Source organism: Pseudochaenichthys georgianus, chromosome 14 (genome assembly GCF_902827115.2).
Source record: "Pseudochaenichthys georgianus chromosome 14, fPseGeo1.2, whole genome shotgun sequence".
Taxonomy (NCBI): domain Eukaryota; kingdom Metazoa; phylum Chordata; class Actinopteri; order Perciformes; family Channichthyidae; genus Pseudochaenichthys; species Pseudochaenichthys georgianus.
Genome location: NC_047516.1, coordinates 21,744,289 through 21,747,062, shown reverse-complemented (window position 1 = coordinate 21,747,062; position 2,774 = coordinate 21,744,289). Strand labels below are relative to the sequence as shown.

Below are 2,774 nucleotides of genomic sequence, written 5' to 3'. Positions count from 1 at the left end.
AGCCAGAGCAGAGCCCATCAGTGCCACAGGGTAATTGCTATAACAGTTTTTATATTTTCAAACAGTTGAACTTCAGATGACGAACCATAACTAGTCACACAACAGGTGTGTAACCGTTTCATTCTCCAGGACAGTCACATACGTTTTCTGTGACTTGTTATTGTCTTTATCATTTTCCATGACGTGTAGGAAACCTGAACTAAGCTCAATTGTAGAGCTGGTCATAGAGCTTCTTGACCTTGGTGGCCATGCCTTTCGGGCCCAGCTCCATGAAGACTTTCTGGATATATTCAAATGTCAATTTTAATGTCTTGGGATATTCCAGATTGAGAGCATAAAGGAAGCCCAGGAGAATGGCGACAGCATTTGCAACGACGCCAACTTATTCACAACCTCTTGTCCCTCAAGAATGATGCCAATGTCTTTGGTTGCGGCTTGTGCATCTCTGATGACGAAGATTGCGATAGTTCCCGCTGAAGAATTTGTCCAGCCTCATCCTTCTCCGACACCTGAAAATAATTTAGGAAAAAAGACTCTGAAATCAATATAGCTCGGGTTCCCCCAGATGAATAGCCTAACTGTTAAGACATATCGTGGAGTCCTGGAAGGCCATAATTGGCTGTAAGAAGGAATTGTATTGTGATGCATAGCTTTGGCTCTTGTCTGTAGCTATTGTCTGAGCACGTCTTTAAACACTACTAGGACTGCCTATTGGTTACTCGCTGTGTTGGTGACATTTGAATTTGACTCCTATTACACTTGTTGTTAGTCACTCTGGATAAGAGCACCTGCTAAATAACTAAAATGTTATGTAAAATGTAACACACATCATATAAAGTGGAATTTTAACACCTCAACAGTAATCTTGCCTCACCAGGAATTCTTTGATCAGGTCCTCCACCGATTCTCCCATGTTGAGGATGAGACATTTGAGAGCAATCTCCCTCTTTGTAGTGGTGTCAGTATCCTGCATGAAGACAGTCACAATAATTAATGTTAATTGTTCAGTTCGTCCATTCAATCAGTGCGAGTGTGCCACGGTTTGTTAATGTGGGATTGAGAGCTAGTGTATGTAGGAATGAATGCATGGGAATGAGCTTTAGGTGATAAATGAGTAAGGATGCATTTAGACAGTAGAGACATGAAAAAAGAGCATAGTTTGGCGTGAAGGTAGGGCTGGACACTTTCATATCAGTCGATAAAATAATGATTACAATATCAGTCAATTAGTGTGTCAACCATATTAAGGCCATGAAAAAACAGCCAAGAATTCCCATTACGCCAAAATGAATGTCTAAACATGTAGATGAACATGAAGAATGAATGTGCCAAGTCTATGAAACCTCTGGCTAAAAGGTTGCTGTGTCGGATCAGTGACCAATGCTATAGATAATTGATTATGTATTGAAAGATATATCTATTGTTATTGAGGCATATATGTAAGTGAGCAGTAAAGTAAAAAACATCTGTACATACCGTTTCCACAAATGGCAGGAGCTTTCTCTTCTCCCGGATAGCTCCACCCTTCTTTCTGACGACTTGAATTAGTTCACTGCACTTCTCGTCAAGTTTCTGCATGAACCTTGCTTCAAGGGGTATTGTGGTTACTCTGATGAATTCTTCATTCACCTAGGGAATATAGGTAGTATAGGTATATATATCAAAAACAGACAAAGGATATGTGCCTCATGCAAAAGCATGTGATTTAGCTTTACGTACATTTGATTACACACACATATACATACATACTATGAGTAAAGTTAGTGTACCTCTTGAACTTCGAAGAGTGCTGGCCATCTCTCGATCATTTCGTGCAAAGATGTTTTCTTGTCGACAATTTCTTGCCTCCGAAATGCGAACGTCCGAGCCATCTTCTGTCTTATTGTTTGGACATTGTTCCTTTTCTTTACCTCAGACAAGAGGGCCACTCTCTCTTGCTCCATGGACTCTGCTGTCTCGTTGAAAGGCAGAGATGGGTAATGGTTAGACTCAGCTCGCCTAGGTTTCTTTATGTTCTTTGCTGGGTGGGCATCCGTCAGCAACTTTCTTTTCAGAGTATTCACAGTCAGCTCGTCAGATGATGAACTGTGTGATTTCAGGTATGTGCGATAGTTGTACATCTTCGTCTTGAGTCTCTGTTTCCATCCGTAACTGTGGGTTGAAGGACCCAGGTTCTTCATACAGGGGTGTGTCTGTGTGAGTGCCTCTGCCACTTCACTGAAGTCTGCATCGCTAGGATAGGATTTGTATGAATAGACTTTGTCAGCGAGCGTTTCCAGTATGTTGGAAAGCATTTTAGAGCTGGGAGTGAGTCTAACCTGGTTTCTCTGGTACTCTGCATTTCCATCCCTAAGTTGTGTTTCTGTTGAATGAGAGAAAGTAGGGATGAGGAACACCTTGGGCCACTGCTCCTTTCTGTAGGTGTCCGAAGAAGGGCTGCTTACGGGTAATGTGTCACCCGAGCATGCAGATGAAGACATACTGGAATCATCTTGGCGTTGAAAATTAGCCTTATCCACAGAGTATTCCACTGGCTCTAAGAATAAAGTCACACTGGGGTACTACATTAATAACTTTCAAAGTGGCAAGATCCTTGAGTTCTGAAGTTGAAGTTAAGTTAACCCAAGTGCCGAAATCAGCGTCTTTGTATTGAAGCCGTATTTCATTAGTTAGACCACAGAAATTCGTTATTTCTTGGATGACTTCGTCAACCGAGGAGGGGATGCCATTAGGAAGCTCCAGCTTGATGCGACTGTCCTCTTCTAAAATCACCA

The 2,774-nt window shown here is 41.8% G+C and overlaps 1 protein-coding gene across 1 annotated transcript; it reads right to left on the bottom strand.

Moving 5' to 3' along the window:
• Positions 1 to 205: 205 nt before the first annotated feature.
• LOC117458028 (uncharacterized) lies at positions 206 to 2,480 on the bottom strand. The gene is made up of 5 exons (XM_034098266.1): positions 1,770 to 2,480; positions 1,477 to 1,629; positions 875 to 967; positions 417 to 509; positions 206 to 280 (listed from the first exon to the last, which is right to left on the bottom strand). The coding sequence occupies exons 1-5, from the start codon at positions 2,478 to 2,480 to the stop codon at positions 206 to 208; spliced, it is 1,125 nt and encodes a 374-aa protein (XP_033954157.1).
• Between the last annotated feature and the right edge of the window lie 294 nt (positions 2,481 to 2,774).